Below are 16,721 nucleotides of genomic sequence, written 5' to 3' on the forward strand. Positions count from 1 at the left end.
CATTCCACAAACCTAAACTAGTGAATCATATATGTGTTGTTTTGAGATTTGAGAGATTCAGATGGACTACAGATATGATACAGATATGCACTACTTTAAAGGTGTTTTGCTCCTTGGTTTCTATGGAAAATATTGAACATTCTTGAAAATGTTTTACTTAGGAGTTCCATAGAAAATATAGCAGCATACAGGTTTAGAACTACGTGGAAATAAATATAGATACAATTTTTATTTTTAGGTGAACAATCCCTTTAAAGATCATTTTCAACAATATACAATCATTAAAAATGTGCTTTATATCAAACTCAGCACATTTGTAGGTCACCTGTCATAGATGCATGTGATTTTCCTGACTCCCATCTGTTGTGTGCAGTGATTGCATGTAAGGGGCTCTAGAGGAGCATGTGATGTCACATGTGCAGGAAGGTTACTTGAGGATGCCTGTTGGCCTATTCAATATCTACTTATGTGAGATAAAGAACGTGAACGCAGCAGGAATAGTCGTTTGGTTGCCATGGGAACATTCCTCATTTCTGCTCAGCACATGCGTGGTGAGTGGCATTTACAGTATAATTTCCAGATCAAGGCCATTTGCATATGGCACACTTTTAGTGCCATTATCAAACAGGAATCTGCACATAGTAGAAAATCATGATGATTAGTCAGTTAATCACAGGATATTAGATTTTTGTATATCATGGTGTACAAATAAATCATATATATTGTGACGAGTTGGCTGCCTCCCCCCTTATTATCATCACCACCCCGTCCCGTATACGCCGCCCTTCACCAGTCTCCCGACGGGAGTGGGTGTGTGAGAGAGGAGGGGCGCTGAAACAGCCAGGGCTGGCGGCGTATGATGAGGTGTACCTGATCAGAATAGAGCCTCATCACGCCGCTGTTTAAATGCCAAGCGCGCCTCTCCTTGGGAGACCGGTCTCTTCCCCGTGCATGCACGCTGGTGTCCTCATGGGTCCAGGAAGGGAGCGTCGAGGGCCAAAGAAGGACGAAGCAGCCGCGCCCCGGTCCTGAGACCCTTCCTGGACCCTTCCTTTCAGAACACTGCCCTCCTTCACAAACCCCGCAGCACGACGAGGACACCAGACCCCCTGTTTATTTTTGGACACTTTAACCCATATATATATATATACTTATGATTTTTATTCAACAAGGATGCATTAAATTGTACAAAGGGGCCGTAAAGATACTGGTCATGTTATTACAAAAGATTTCAAATAAATGCAGTTCTTCAAGGAATCCTGAAAAACATGAATTATGGTTTCCAAAAAGATATTAAGCAGCAAATCTGTTTTCATCATTGATAATAAATATAAATCAGCATATCAGCATATTAGAATGATTTCTGAAGGGTCATGTGAAGACTAGAGTAATGATGCTGAAAATTCAGCTTTGATTAAAGGAATAAATTGAAGTTTTAAACACATTCAAATGGAAAACAATTATTTTATATTGTAATAATATTTCTCCGTATTACTGTTTGTTTTTTTTAAACCAGTAAATGCAGCCTTGGTGAATCTTTGAATCTGAAAAAACATGAAAAATGTTTGTTACCAATCCCAACAACGTATTTCATGGCATTGTCTATTGTCTATCTTGTCTATTGTCTACCTTTGACCTTTAAGCTAAAAGGCCAGTTCGACCAAAACACCAGTTAACAAGCACAACAATGCAAACTAATGGTAAAGTAAACACAGGGGTCAATCCTCTGGTTTATGATTCCCATAACAGACTCTGACATGCACAGACAGGCCCTATATATATAGAGCACAAGGCACTGCAGCTTTCAGTATTCTGCATTAAGTATACTGTGGAACGGCCCTGAAATGGCTGATCCTCCACAAGCATTGAAGGTCAAGTCTCTCATCTCTCTATAAATATGATGGTCTGTCCCAGCGGGTGCTCCATACCGCTGCTCGGCTTTTCCACTGTCTAAGGCACACGTGTTTGCTGACCAGCGGAAATCTGCACATTTGCATGTGATTTGATAGCGTGCAAGCGTTCCTCCGCCGCTGGCTGCTCTTGTCACTATGATACATTACTTCATTCGGTGAAAGTAAATAAACTGAACTCCAGGACTGCTTCTGTACTTGAACATATCTGATAAACTAAACGTCCACACAGCTTTTCTGACTCAGCAAAATATCATTATTCAAGCGCAGAGTGGTAGTTGACATTACCGTTTGAGTGTCTCTGACGGATTCTGCGGGACTTTTTAGCAAGTTTCTATAGCTTGGTTCCTTTCTTCAATCCGAGTCTATGGGATTTCTTTGCATTGTTTTATTGTTCGCAGATGACAACTGTACAGTGCAAAATATGACTTTCTTGACAAGTATTTTGTCTTTGTTTCCATACAAATATCTAAACATTCTGAAATCAAGATGCATTTACTTAAGAAGCAAAATGACAAACTTTTCTTGAAAATTTAAGTAAATGTTTCTTAATTTAAGAATGTTATGTATAGATATTTGTATGGAAACAAAGACAAACTACTTGTCAGGAAAGTCAAAAATACTAAGCAAGAAAATATTTTTTTGATGTGTAAGTCAAGACTCAAGATTTGAGTTAACATTCATGTCTTTAGCTTAAATCCACTTAATATCTATCTTAATCTTGTCATTTTGCTTCAAAATAAAAAAAAAGGATCAAAAGTGCATTTAAGCTTATAAAAAGAGAAAAATATCTGCCAATAGGGTCAAACCTAATTCAAAGGTAAAACAAATATTTTTCTTACCCAATTGGCAAGTATTTTTTCCTTGATTTAAGCCCTACACATTTTTTAAGCCTAAAAACTATTTTTTTATAAGTCATTGCTTAATATCTGTCATATGTGCTTCTTAAGTAAATGCATCTTGATTTAAGAATGTGATATTTGTACTGGAAAACAAGGCAAAATAAAACAGATTCATATTTTTTTTTATTGCAATTTAAGTCAGTTATTAAGATTTCAAGATTTGAGGAATCAAACTGAGTAGCTTGCCAAAATGTAATGCTTAGGGTTTGATCAGATCGCAAACCTCGAGCAATACGAGCAGTAGTAATAGGGACGCTTGCTTGCTTTTGTAATACCGGAGGCCTCTAATGTTACTTAACAGACTATGACTACAACACACAGACAGTATCTGTACTGTATCATGTTATCCTGACCCCTCCGCTCCTCTAATGCAGCACCCAGTTGTCTTCCCCAACTGTAACTTAAGATGATGGTCACAGCAGGTCAAATATTTTTAGCCGTGTAAATTGTATTGTGTTGAAAGGTCAAGGTTACAGGCCAATTGAGAAGTAGTGAGGATTTACCACCCTGAACGGGGCTTGATTTCAGTTACTTGTTTACTTAAAAAATGGTATAGTAAAATGTCAGCATCCACGTTTTTACGTGTGTACGAGCTATATCCTTCACAAAAATCTTGAATGTATTATTTAAGGGGATTATTTATTATTTAAGGATATTTAAGGGGGAAAAAGTTGCACATGACTTGATGGTATTCAATATACCAACTAATTTTTTTACAATAATCATTAAACATCTTAATTCCTGTGAAAAACTACAATACCCACGATTCTGCAAAGAAATCTCCACCAATCAGAGAATCACGGCAAGCAAAAGAACCGCCCACTTCTATGAAGAATTGCGAATGACATAAGCTCTCAAATCACTTTAATAACAAAACAAAGCAAAACTATAATACATTGTTTCAATATAAAATCAACATCTGTAAATCAATTATTTTATACTTCATTGTTTTTATTCGATTCTGTCATTTGCAATGCTTTATGGGATTGTAGTTAATCTCCTCATTAAAGCTGTTAAGCTCAGAATCTTGTACCTTTGTCTGAATTTTCATCTATTTTTTGCTTCAAAGCAAAGTTTATGTTGTGATTTCTCCTCGAGGCGGTTTGGTTTGATTCGTGGCTTATAATTCCTAAACTAAGACTTTAAAAAACCCTATGGGAAAAACGAATGGGAAAAATAGTTCCGGAACCAGCGCTGCTGAAAAAGTGGCGCCTGATTATTTTTTGATGAAAGCACAAACTTTGTTCTGGAATAATGTGCATCACTAAATCGTGCAAAATAAAGCCCGTAACATGTATTTTAAATTTCATGTTGCTTTTAAGATGCTGCTGATAATTTATCACACCCATGAGCTACATGACTAATATGTGAACTTTCAGGATTTTCAGTCCCAGTCTAAGGCTGTGTTCAGAATAGCATAATATTAGCACACTATTTGCTGTTTCTGCTGTATATCGCAATCCCATACACAGCTTGAATCTTTTATTTCAGCGCAGTTTAGGTTTTATGCTTATTCTATGCTAAACCTTCCTGATTCCAACTCCTTTTCACAAGCAGCATGGCCATTCACTTCTCCCTGAGCTGATGCAAAAGCGGCCTCGAATGTGGGTTGTTGCATAACCCTTCGCAGGGCCCCTTTTCTATTTTTGTTCCTGGATAAGCATCTCAGTGAGGTATTTTCTGTGGTGACTCGCTTACATCTGTAGCTCTTCTAATGTACTCTCATTGAGCAAGACATGGATGACTGTTGAGACTTATTCCTGGCACATATGTCTTTTTTTGAAGGTGATGTAAAGCAATACGGGAAGCAGGAATTATGAGAACATCTGCATTTGACTGGAGATATTGGACAAGGCTGAATTTGGACACCAGGTTTGTAGATTGATGGCAATCACTGTGTTGTACGTCTTACTGGGACTCAAAAGCAGGTGACTCGTCAAAATCAGTCCTTGACTGCTCTGCTTTTTTGAAGCATGATAAGCTCTTCTGTGGACATTTTGTTCCCTCTGTAGTTTTAAGATGCAACACAGCTGTATTTCACGAGATGCCAGGCATCCCGCTGGGTAGTGATGCCAAGGGGGGCTGATATATGACGTAATGACATTCTCTAGAGTCTGGTTATATTTTCCCGCCTCTGGCTTTGACATGTTGCACCGGTTGTTGTTGTAGATGCATTAACGCAGATGCTTGTCTGGTCATCCAACGGATGATTCGAAGGTCAAACTTGGACACTTGCAGACTTTCGATGTTGTTCTTAAACGATAAAATCGCATCATGTTACTTGGACAGATCTGATGCCATTATTACCTTGTGTCTGAATACCGAACACCGCTGACACATTTAACTCGTCAGCCCAGTTTTTAAAGGTGCATTTAGCCTCTGGCAGGTTTATCCACCATATTTCTCCTCCAATGTGTTGAGTACAGCGCAGGATTGAGATTGACCTTGAAAAAAGCACATCTGATCGCTGTGATTTGTCATTCCTACATCAACTCTCTCCTCTGCTCACTATCTCCAGACAGACAGGCTGTTTAGATACTAACTCGACCCGTGGGAAACATTTGACTTCATTGTAGACCATGTCAAGATTCGGTTTTAGATTTTATAGCCTGGCGGAGCTTGATTTTTCTTCTCTGATTGCTTGCAGAGTTTGAATGTCCTAGTTAAGAGGTTTGAACCAGATAACCTTATGTAACCTCATTATACAAACTCTGATGTATGCAGATGGTAATTATATTTGCATGTCTTTTAAAAAAAATGTAAGCAGAGGTGGTGTAAGTTGCAATTTTATTGTTTAATATTGTTGCACTACCTGTTGACTTATTTGACCAATAAAATTTAAACTTTAATGTAATTGGTCACACATTTGTGTTGCATAACGGATGTAGATTCATTGGTTCATTCACTAGTCTTTAGACTCTCTTTACAGGGTATTTTACTTTACAAGGTACCTGACATGTATTTGTTTTGTTGATGAGGATTTTCAGTGGCAGATACCCAGTATGAAATAATTTAGAAAAATTAGCCCTTGTATTTTCCTGTTTTTTTTTTTTTTTTTGGTGCAGATTCAACACGTTTTTCTTCATTTTGTAACTTTTGTGTGAATGTGATTTATTGTTCTTCTGAAGATGAAACAAGATTCAATAACTTGGGGTCGATAAGTTATTTTAATGTTTTTGAAAGAAGTCTTAAAAGCTTGCCAAAGATGATTTTATTTAATCAAATATACAGTAATATACAGTAAAAATAATGTTGTAAAACATTATTACCATTTAAAATAACTGTTCTATTTTAATATATTTTATAATATAGTTTATTCTGGTCATGGCAAAGCTGAATTTTCAACATCGTTACTCCAGTCTTTAGTGTGACATGATCCTTCAGAAATCATTGTAATATGCTGATTTGGTGCTCAAGAAACAGTTTTTATTATTTTCAATGTTAAAAACAGTTGTGCTCCTTTTTTTTATTTTTTTTTTTAGAAACAAAAATAATTCTTGAATGAATAGAAAGTTAAAAAAAGCAGCATTTATTTCAAATAGAATTCATTTGTAACATTTTAATTTAATGCATCCTTGCTAAATAAGTTGTTTTTTTAAATGTGATGACTCCAAACTTTTGAATGATAGTCTATATTATTGAGTTGATCTTCATTCATATTTCAGGATTAGCACATTGGTGTGTGTATATATATTGTTTTAAATGCAAGAGATTTCCTTTGTATAGCAAAAACATTCCAAATAGAGATTAGAGTGCAGAATGATTGATGGTGTTACAGAGCTAAATTGCATTGCCCCCCCCCCCCCCACATTATGCTTGCACAGCCGTGTACTTGTTGTACTTGTAGTTTGGTTAATTTTCTAATGGAGGAATTCCTGACCTTACAGTTCGAGACAACCTTCACATCAATCACAAACCTCAGAAAGACAAAGAGATGGTGCTGGCAGACTGCCTTCAGAAACACTCTGCTCAGGGCATGGTGAGTTTATGGGCCATTTTGGCTTGAAGATGGCTTTTGTACTTAAATAATTGTCTCAGCATTTTATTATACTCTTCAAGTTATTCTTCACTTAGCCTAAAAGATTTTGAATTTGTTTACTGACAACATGTTTTTTCTGTTTGCAGACAATTTGGATTTGGTGCCCAGGCTTAAATGTATATAGGGATGGAGACCATTTATAAAGAACTTGACTGAACATGAATTGACTGAACATATGGAAATTATTACTTCATCATTTTGAAAATGATGCCGTTGGACTGACTGCTGTACAATTACAGGGAACTGTTTAAAGCACTGAAGGATTAACCCTCCACGATAAAAGAGAAACTTTTATTGAAGCAAGACGATGTTCGTTGTGACAAAACCAAGGGCAATGTAGCAACTGTAGATAGCAAATCCTTATTATGGAGGCTGCTAAAACCTCAGGTGATGCGGAGCGTTCCAAACAGATTATCGGTTTCAAAGATGACGAAAAACACCTGCCATCCGAGATGACCCAAAGAGGCCAATCCTCTGGCACAGAGGACAAAATAAGACTTGCGGAGCAACCCCAGACCCCAGCTGTAAGTCCATCTCCTGGTATGGAGTCACAGGTCCTTGCTTCAGGAAATATCCTTACCTCAAAATCTAGAGAACAGTGTCACATCCAGCTCAGGAGGAAGAATGTTCCTCTCCCAAACAAACAATATCTTCAATCGGAATATGAGCTGCTGTCAGAGGGCCTTCTCAAAAAGGAGCAGAAGTTGGTTAAGACTGGGAAGTATGTATGCCAGTATTGTGGCAGAGCTTGTGCCAAACCCAGTGTACTGAAGAAGCACATCCGTTCTCATACTGGCGAACGACCATATCCGTGTATTCCTTGTGGTTTCTCATTTAAAACTAAGAGTAACCTGTACAAACACAGAAAATCTCACACCCATGCAGTGAAAGCCAGATTGGTTTCATTTTCAGAACAAGACAGCAAGCATATGGATGAGGAGTTGGCGGTGGCAGAAGGCGAGATGCATTCTGATGCTGAGCAGAGCAGTGACACTGATGAAGAAGTGGTGGAAGACTTGTCCTTGGATACAACAAGCCATATCAAAGAAACAGAGGGTTTTGTGAAAGAAAAAGGGAGTGTATTGGCAAAAAAGGACACCACTTTATCTGCTCAAACTTCACTCAAAAAGGAAACGGGGTCATCAGGAAAAGTATCTTTATGGCAATTCCGGGAAATGATGGCACCTGCAGCTATTGCTCAAGTGGACCAAATGGTTGAGTTCTCCACCATCAAGCAAAGACTGGCACTTCGGCTTTCGGAGAAGAAAAGTCAAGACTCTGATCAGTCTCTTTCTCTGCCCAGTTCATATAGTAAAGGCAGCACTGATTCAGGATACTTCTCGCGTTCTGAAAGTGCCGAGCAACAGTTCAACCAGTCGAGCTCAAGTGCCAAATCGTATCAAGAAATTATGTTCGGGAAATGTTATAGGCCAACAACCAGGCCAAAGCAATCAATCACTGTACAAACCTGCATGACAGACATAAATGAAGCCACATCTAGCTTCATGATTACATTGAACAAAGGCATAATGCCAGGTTACACTGACTCCTCCATTCACAGAAGCAAAAAAGATCTAGTGAGGTCAATAAAAATTGATTCGGAGTTCTTCCAAGAGGAAGATTACCAAGAATGTCAAATCTCTAGCTCTGACCTTCTGGAAGCGGCTTCAGAGAGTAGTGTATTTTTGCGCAGTAATTCTCTTCCAACCTCATCTAATTCAAATCTGAATGCACCACAAGGGCTAAGAAGTAGTAACTCATTTGATGAGAGAATGACAGGTGCTGATGTCACCTACCGGGGAGCAATGGGTATGAGAAGACTCATGCGGCAAGCTGCGTTTGAGCACTCCGCTACCGAAGGACACGCGGAATCAGACTGCTACGCTCATCTGGCTTGTAGCTTAAAATCAGACTTAAAAATTCATAGTGTAGATGATTCCAAAATGGGTGCTGAAAACTATCAAGAAACCGAGTCGTGTTCCATTTTCCCAAGCCATTTATCAGAAACTTCCACAAGGAAACGAAGAAAGGACAAAAATGTCATGGAGGAAGATGACTTTCATGTGCAAGACAAGCCTTCTGGACACTCAGAGGACACTGAGACAAAGCCAACTACTTTAGATACTGCCTTTTCTGACACTGAGAGAAGGGCTGGAAGCAATGTTATCTCTGTCATTCAGCACACAAATTCATTAAACCGACTAAACTCTTCAGAAAAGTCAAGTGATGCTAGATTATATCCCTCAGACAAAATTGGCATTTACAGATTCATGGAAAAGGAGCATAGCATGGAGGGTCACAGAACAGAAGGAGCAGACTGGCAATGGGGATGCAGTGGTTTTCTGCACCAGAAACTTCATATGAGTAAGCAGCCAACATCTCAACCTACTATCCAAGTTCCAGAGATTAGAGTAACCGTGGAGCCAGACAGGCCGGAAAAAGTTCCGGAAGTAGGGGTCAAGCAAAGGGAAAAGCATGCTGAAGAGTTCCAGTGGCCACAGAGGAGTGAGACCCTATCACAGTTTCCAATGGAAAAGCTACCACCCAAAAAGAAACGCTTGAGATTAGCAGAGATGGAATGTTCTTCTGGGGAATCTAGTTTTGAATCTGCTTGCACAAGTCTCTCCAGAAGCCCAAGTCAAGATAGCAATTTGTCTCACAGCTCAAGTTTTTGCCAGTCCCTCGACAGAGAGGAGACCATTAACCTCGTGTCTCAAACCAACCCAGATGAGTTTAATAAGCCCTTGGAGTTCTTATCTGTACCAGGAAGTTCACAGAGTCATCACCGAGAGATGAGACGTTCTGCTTCAGAGCAAGCACCTTATAATTTACTCTCAGAGATTCCAGGATATCGAAGCAAGTCTTTCGATTATGGTAGTCTTTCTCCTTTATCTACATCTAGGCTAGACGAGGTTAAAGAGCGTAGAAGGGCCTTCTTGGTTAGGCAGGCATCATTAAGTGGTGAACCCGAGATGCAAGGCGGCACAGTCTCAGATGAAATGAGCAAGAGAACAACCTCACCAAGCAAACCGTTTACACTTGAAGGATCCATTGAGAAAATGAGGTATTCTTTGATTTCTGGTGGTCCTTCTCCCCAACACAAACAATATAATGCAGTGCAAGCCTCATCTCAGTATGCTAAACCCAATGTTTGCAATGTTTATGACATGGATAGCGTAATGCGTTTTATAAAGAAGGAACCTGAAGAATCCAAGGTAGCTGAATCTTATATTAGCTTAAGACAACCCCAAGAAGATTGTTCCCAGAGTTTAGGCAATGTTTTGTCAACGATAGCAGTGCTTTCGCAAGCTCAGCAAGCATTAGCCAGTCAAAATATGTCTGGTTTGCTAGTTCCTGTTAGAATTCAGATGCAAGTACCATCTTACGGGAACGTAACATACACTAGTATATCTCATATTCTGGATTCTCAAACACAGAGTCCTATGTCCTACATAGAACACAAAACATCCTCCTGTCAAACTCTTGCCATAGTCATGCCGCAAAATAATGCAGGTTGTGAACTATCTCCAGTATCAGGGCATCCTAGGCGACTACTGAGCAGCCCACAGGCATCACCAGCAAAGCTAAATACAGGCATACCTCTATCCTTGACCTCCAAAACCATCTCAACTACAGAGGCCCCCAGTGGTGGAGCAAACAAGCGCATGCTCTCACCTGCAAGTAGCATTGAACTTTTCATCGAAGCGAAGCAGCAAAAACGAGTGAAAGATGAGAACATTTTTGGACAGATTGTTGAAGAGCTTAGTGCTGTCGAGTTAGGAAATCTTGAAGGTGAAAAAGAAAGTCCCAAGAAAGCTTTCAAATCAGGAAGCTCCCCAGAGACCTGTGAGCCCACGGAGGAGGTAGATATGGACGAGCCCAGCCGAGACTTTTACAGCAATCCAGAGTTACAATCTCCTGCCAGAATTCCTCAAGATGCAGCTATGATGGAACAAAAACCAACACCTGAACTCACGATGGCTAGTAATCGTCCTGGTTCTGGTCTAGGTGCAGTGCCCTTGGCAATCACTGGTGCTTTACTGTTCTCCAAGTTTCCAGGTCTTCACACTACTACTTGTGTGAGCTGGTGCTATCTCAACTCCACTAAGCCAAATAGTACCCAAACAGCTGCAAATTTTTCAGAGTATGCCTTGTGGTTTGTGAGATGCCGTAACCCTAACCCACCTGATCTTTGCACTGGGATGGTTCTTGCTCTTCTCCGATCCAAACAGAGGAGGCAGGATGCTATTTATTCAATCGCTAGCATGTATCAACCTGGACTACTAGTGACTTCCACCCCCTGGAGACCGAAGCAAGAACAAGTATGTTATCTGTTGTTGGTTTTTGCTGATTTGCTACTTGCTGCTGTGCTATATTTACCTGTACGTTATTTAGCCATCTGTCCATAAGGTCTGTTGCACTATTGCAGGTAACACTGGACTACAAAGAGGAAGATACAAAACAAGATGTGAGGCTAAGAGACATTAGCCAGAGGTGCAAATCTTTAAGAGAAGATGTGACATCCACCATACGGCAAGCAGAACCAGTCCGTGTGAAGATTTTTGAAGGAGGGTAATTTGTAATTTGATCATGCTGATGTTCATATATGACTGTAGTAACGCATCAAAATGAAAAAGTTCTAGTTGTTTTTCTCTATCAGGTACAAGTCCAATGAGGAATATGTGTATGTGAGAGGCCGTGGTCGGGGAAAGTATATATGTGAAGAGTGTGGTATTCGTTGTAAGAAGCCAAGCATGCTCAAGAAACACATACGAACACACACGGATGTGAGACCCTATATCTGCAAGTGCTGCAACTTCGCTTTCAAAACTAAAGGTTGGATTTACTACATTCACATTCACGCATGATTGTAAAAGATTGGGATAGAAAAATAACCCCTGTTTTATTTAGGGAATCTCACCAAGCATATGAAGTCAAAAGCTCACATGAAAAAATGCCTTGAACTTGGAGTTTCACCCACTGTCATGGACAATACAGAGGATGCTGGTAAGACATTTTTTGCAGTGCTTTTTCATGCAGATGTAAAAGATTAGTTCATTTTTAGAGCCTTAATGCCTGAAACTATTTCCAACATTGTTCTAAATGTTAGGAGAATGTAAGAAGCACTCATTTAATTTTCTTCTCTTACTGCCTGTGTAGATGACACACAGAAGTCCTTAGGCATCATGCAATTGGAAACAACCGTTAAACATCAGTTCTCAGATGCAGAAGATTCCGATGGCGTCGATGAGGATGAACCAGATGATGAAGAAGATGATGAATGTGATGGTGATTCTACACCAAAAACATTGTCCAGAAGCACAAGTCCTCAGTCCTATGCAGTTAACAAGCCATGTCTGTCTGGCTGTTTCCCTCAACACCGCAATCCACCGAAAGAACAGCTCGGAGTTTCTTCGAGTATTGATGATGATCTGACCTTTGAGCAGTCAAGCAGTTCCTCTGAGCCTTGCCCACCTCAGCTGCTGTCGCCTTGCCAGAGGTACATGTCCCCGAAAGGAGATCTCTCACCACAACGTCACCTGTTGTCAAGCCGTGATTCATCTCCTTTAAGGGCCGTTTCTCCAAAGAGAGATCTGAGCATCAGAGGAGATTTTTCACCTATCCGGCAGCTGTCACCTGTAAGGCCTAAAGGTTCGGACCCATCGGGGCAACGAGCACAGTCTCCGCTGGGTCGACAAAAAGGGGTGCTCAGGGCCATGTCTCCACGAAGGGGGTCTTACCAGCACAGGACCCTCATGGATCCAGGAAGGAGTGTGAGATTTCAAGCTTCTCCCCTTCGATCAGTCATCGGAGTGCGAACAGACACCAGAATGGTATGCTTTAAGATTTACATTTATGCATGTTTTTATCCAATGCGACATATTGCATTCAAGGTACACAATCAATTCTTACTTTCCTTGGGAATTGAACCTATTACCTTGGCATTAGCACCATGCTCTACTGATTTACATACAGGAAAGCATGTTGCATTTTACACATTGCTATTGGAGACAAAGTGTACCTTATAAGTTGTAAACTATTAACTGTTGATATATCATTTTATTCATATGTGACCCTGGACCACAAAACCGGTCTTAAGTGTCAATTTTTCGAAATTGAGATGTATACATAATCTGAAAGCTGAATAAATAAGCTTTCCATTGATGTATGGTTTGTTAGGATAGGACAGTATTTGGTTGAGATAAAACTATTTGAATATCTGGACTCTGAGGGTGCAAAAAAATCTAAATATTGAGAAAATCGCCAATAAAATTGTGAAAATTAAATTCTTAGCAATGCATATTACTAATCAAAAAAGTTTTGAAATATTTATGGTAAGAAATTTACTGAATATCTTCATGGAACATGATTTTTACTTAATATCCCAATGATTTTTGGCATGAAAGAAAAATCTATAATTTTGACCCATACAATGTATTTTTGGCTATTGCTACAGATATACCCCAGCGACTTAAGACTGGTTTTGTGCTCCAGGGTCACATATTGAAACCTTTTGGCATCAATGATATCAAAGCTGACACCAATTTTTATCATTTCTAATAGTGTTTTTAGTTCTTTCTGACAGCCATGGTCATTATAAATTTTCTTTGTAGAATAAAAATCTTTATGATAGAATCAAATCTGCATAAAGAATGTAATGCCAGAATAACACCAGCATTTTTGGGTAAAATATTGCTATACAGTCAATTCTGGTGCCAAGCCTTAATGGCATAACAGAATAAATGTATTTAAAAAAAATTCAAACCAAATCTACACCAAGTCCGATGACTTTATTTAATTCTCTAAAAATAGTTTACTCATCAGAATGAATTGGTCAGCATTATGATCAACATCACTTTATTTCAGGATCAAGGGGATACTCCTCAGAATGTGTATGTTCCTGTCGGCCTATGCAGCAGTCAAGATCTGTCCACAGCCCTACAGCCAGACATCTTCAGCCATTTGCCTTTGCATTCTCAAGGACAGGTGCCAACGCCTGTTCCGATGATCCCTATTGGGGGGTTAAGAATGCCCACCATGTCGACATCTGGTGCTGCTGGGGAGAGAAATTTTCTCCCGTCAAATCCACAGGGGAACATATTAGAAACGGCTAGTTCTGGCCGGACCTCAGCCCCTGTTCTAGATCCTGGAGTGGCCTACAGTGGAGAAATAGCAACCTCTTCCACTGGCCTTCCTAGCAAAGACAATAAGAAGGAGGAGAGCGTCTACATCTGTGCAAAAGCTATTGCGTCCCTCAGAATCACATCTGAAGATGCCGCTGATAAACCACCTAAAAGCTGACTTTGTAAGCACTATATAATCGCATTCAGAAGTAAAACTAAAATTCAAGCTCTGACCAGAAACATATTTTATGCAAGTATTCAGTGGGTTCTTTTGTTGCACTGGTGGTAGCAAACTTCTGTACTCAAGGGGGGCGATAGAGTTACCTTTAAGTCTCTGTGCCATTAACCCAGAAGTTTTATTCTTCAGGTAGCCTAGCTGCTGTAAACATGCCAAGTTTAACAAACTTAAACTAACTTGCTCAGTAGTTGACCTTTAGCACCCCCTTGCAGTCTGACACATTTCGGAAGACAAAGATGCACAAAATCAAACTGGCTTAGAGTGTGTTTTTGGCATTAAGAGTCTGACCAAGGAATTTTGGTAATGTAGGCAGAAACATAATACACAGAATATGCACAACATCTTGCATTTATGTTCAATGCACATGCCATAATCTCCTGCCATATCAATTACAACTATAAACATGTACAAGCTGCATATTTGCAACAATACATGCAAAAAACATACAAACTGTATCAATATTTCATGAAAACTACAGTTCTGAGTTTCACAGGACTGGAAGTGCATCATTTTGCGTCCCAAGTATACAAAACGCCAGTCGCCGTTCTTACTGAAATTGTCTTTGACTTTTGCTTGTGCCTTTTAAGATGTTTGCATATCCCTCGATGAGAGAAAGTCATTCGATGTACCCTGTTTATGCACTTAACTATAGTGGTGGTCTTTAAGTTGAACTAATATGAGGTACCGTGGTTGCTTTTTGAGATTGCATTTATTACGTATGTTAAAGTTTGCATTAAGCTGTGCTATGACATTGCCTTGTATGCTGTTGTATATTTTTGCTGGCACCTTTATAACTTAACCGCATTATGTGTATTCAAGATTATGAACCCAAAAGTGTTGATAAATTCTTTAAGCAGTTTAAACCTTCTCCACCGTATAGTATTTTTCTAAATGTATCATACCTCGTTTCCTTATTTAATCTTTAGATTTTTCTGCACTTAAGCAAAGAAATGTCATTACAAGGCATCATTTTTAATGTAGACCTGCATATGGCATCATGTTATTATATAAAAAGCAGTAAGTATCGTGCATTAAGATGACTATTCGAAGCACTTTCTAGCGAGCTGATAGACTGAATGCTGTGTCATCAACATTGAAGCTCTTTTAAATGATTTTTCATTGAATTAATCATATGGCACAACATTCCAGTCACTGTTAAGTCAATTATAAAGGGAAGTGGTGTGTGGCCAAGTATGGTGACCCATACTCGGAATTTGTTCTCTGTATTTAACCCATCCAAGTGAACACACAGTAGTGAACACACAGTAGTGAACACACACCCGGAGCAGTGGGCAGCCAATGATGCGGCGCCCGGAGAGCAGTTGGGGGTTCGGTGCCTTGCTCAAGGGTCTCACCTCAGTCGTGGTATTGAGGGTGGAGAGAGTGCTGGTTATTCACTCCCCCGCCTACAATCCCTGCCCTGAGACTCGAACCCACGACCTTCAGGTTACAAGTCTGACTCTCTATCCATTAGGCCACGACTGCCCATATATATGTGTACATATTTACACAAACACACATAATCGCTATCATGTACTGTAATTACTTTTGAAGAGTGGCTTGTGTTGGAAGTAAACTAAAATGAATTTTATATTTGAAGGGATAGTTGCTTTTTCAGGTTTTTCTTGCCATCAGATGAAGGGGTCTTGTCTGGTGAAATTGTCTGACTGTTTGAATGTATGAATTTTTAGCCTAAGTCATTTTAAATGTCTTTAAAGAAGGTATAAGTGCTAATCTTATATTAAACATATGGATATCATATGAAGTAGCAGTCAGTTTATGGTATTTATATTAATAGTCTGAGTATTTAAAAAATGCTGAGATGGTGAAGTTCAACTGAGTTTATACTGAAGGAACTTTCATGTCATGTTTACAGTGTTACATATTAAAGATTTTGAGGTATCTAGGTTGAATTTTAGAAATTACAACTGTTATTTATCTAACGGACTGGTACATGGTCATCATTTATAGAAGTTCATGAATATTTCTTTTGTTTTGCCCATAAAGGCAGCTGATTTCTTCTTATTTAATTGTTTGTTTTTGTTTTACTCTGATTACAAGATGTCCTTTAGAAAAAAAAACTGAAATTAAAGTTCTATTATAAAAACTTGTTAACAGTGTTCTTACCTCAAAATGAAATATGCATATTAATAATAAACAAACCAGAGAATTAAGTAGATATATTTTAATCTCTAATGTTTTTATATTTTTCTAATCACTAATTCTATAATAAGCATAATGATTTCAGTGAAAAGTTGAATTGGACATTTAATATTTGTAATGAAACAAACATCTACAATAATACACAAGATGGTGACGTTTCATTACAACACAAGTCATTGATTATTTTAGAGAATAAGTAAAATGAACAGCAGATTATTATTGTGCAAAATCTTTACAAACTCTTATTTCTGCCTCTTACAGTGTTTCACAGTGAGGTAGAAAATAATGTCACAACACCTGGATGGAAGGCATGCAATCATCTAGTTAGATTCTATGATAAATGTC

The 16,721-nt window shown here is 39.0% G+C and overlaps 1 protein-coding gene across 1 annotated transcript; it reads left to right on the plus strand.

Annotated features, from left to right (window-relative positions):
* Positions 1-4,482: 4,482 nt before the first annotated feature.
* On the plus strand, positions 4,483-16,315 carry LOC306849929 (transcription factor HIVEP2-like). Its single transcript, XM_079385313.1, has 8 exons — positions 4,483-4,684; positions 6,700-6,791; positions 6,938-11,173; positions 11,281-11,423; positions 11,512-11,687; positions 11,763-11,858; positions 12,012-12,685; positions 13,719-16,315. Exons 3-8 carry the CDS (start codon positions 7,217-7,219, stop codon positions 14,151-14,153), a joined length of 5,481 nt encoding a protein of 1,826 aa, XP_079241439.1. The 5' UTR covers positions 4,483-4,684; positions 6,700-6,791; positions 6,938-7,216; the 3' UTR covers positions 14,154-16,315.
* The last annotated feature ends 406 nt before the right edge of the window (positions 16,316-16,721 follow it).

This window comes from Barbus barbus (genome assembly GCF_936440315.1).
Source record: "Barbus barbus genome assembly, chromosome: 30".
In the NCBI taxonomy this organism is placed as follows: Eukaryota; Metazoa; Chordata; class Actinopteri; order Cypriniformes; family Cyprinidae; genus Barbus; species Barbus barbus.